General features: G+C 42.9%; 1 protein-coding gene across 2 annotated transcripts in view; it reads right to left on the minus strand.

Moving 5' to 3' along the window:
• Positions 1-460: 460 nt before the first annotated feature.
• LOC100961118 (polyadenylate-binding protein 1-like) overlaps positions 461-1,185 on the minus strand; it is a 2,609-nt gene continuing 1,884 nt past the window's right edge. For both annotated transcript variants that reach the window (XM_012807157.2, XM_012807158.2), the window contains exon 2: positions 461-1,185. In XM_012807157.2, coding sequence (XP_012662611.2) covers positions 800-1,185 — 386 coding nt within the window. In that variant the 3' untranslated portion in view covers positions 461-799.

The following is a 1,185-nucleotide window of genomic DNA, read 5'->3' on the forward strand; positions in this document are numbered from 1 at the left end:
TCACAGCAACCTCCAACTCTTGGGCTTATGCGATTTTCTTGCCTCAGCCTCCCAAGTAGCTGGGACTACAGGCACCCGCCACAACGCCTGGCTACTTTTGTTGTTGTTGTTGTTGTTGCAGTTGTCATTGTTGTTTAGCAAGCTTGGGCCGGGTTCAAACCCACCAGCCTCAGTGTATGTGGCTGGCGCTCTAATCACTGAGCTATGGGCCCAGAGTCAATGGTTTAATTTTTTTTTTTTGAGAAAAGAGTCTCATTATGTCATTCTTGGTAGAGTGCTGTGGCGTCACAGCAACCTTAAGTTCTTGGGCTTAAGAGATTCTCTTGCCTCAGCCTCCCAAGTAGCTGGGACTACAGGCACCCGCCACAATGCCTGGCTATTTTTTGTTGTAGTTGTCGTTGTTTAGCTGGCCCAGGCCAGGTTCGAACCTGCCAGCCTTGTGGGTTCGAACCACAGTGCTACAGGTGCCAAGCCCAATGCTTTAAATTTTTGTACTTCTCTGACGATTCTTTCTCCCAGGGTCTATAAACATTAATTTGTTTTTATATTTTAATATTTTGTTGTTGTTGTTTTTAAATCAAAAGTAATCTAGGGCTAGCATTTTATTTGCTAGACCTGGCATTTGCTCTACATAAGGTTCAAAGTTTCCTTTCCTTTTTAAAGTTTCTTTTACATTTTATGATGTTTTCTTTCCATAATATTTACATTTTTGATGTTTAGATATTATTCTTCAGTGAAGCACGAGTTTCTTTTTGTGGTTCCTGATCAATTTTAAATGGTTGGCACACCAGTGGCAATGTTAATTAACTGTTTTCTTGGCAGCCTTTTTAGCTTCATGGGCTTGTAGTACAGCAAATGCTTCATCAACCTTAGCACGGAGAGACCCTGGACACTCAAGCATATGAAGAAGTTGTGAATTATCAATCTCCAACAACATGCCAGTGAGTTTACCAGCACGAGTAGGGTACATGGCTTGAATAAGAGGAAAGAGCCGTTCACCTAACATTTGCTTTTGCTCTTGAAGAGAGGCAGCTGCCAATATGAAAACAGTCAAAGGTTCCTGACCTTGTATATGAACAGCAGGCTGTTGCATGGTAACTTGCGGCTGTGCATTAAGATGTTGCTGAGGACTGCGGACTCCTGCAGTGTATTTGTACTGTGGAACACTGCGGACAGCAGGAGTAG

The sequence above is a fragment of the Otolemur garnettii genome, unplaced genomic scaffold (assembly GCF_000181295.1).
Source record: "Otolemur garnettii isolate 467f Iridium unplaced genomic scaffold, OtoGar3 scaffold00065, whole genome shotgun sequence".
Classification (NCBI taxonomy): domain Eukaryota; kingdom Metazoa; phylum Chordata; class Mammalia; order Primates; family Galagidae; genus Otolemur; species Otolemur garnettii.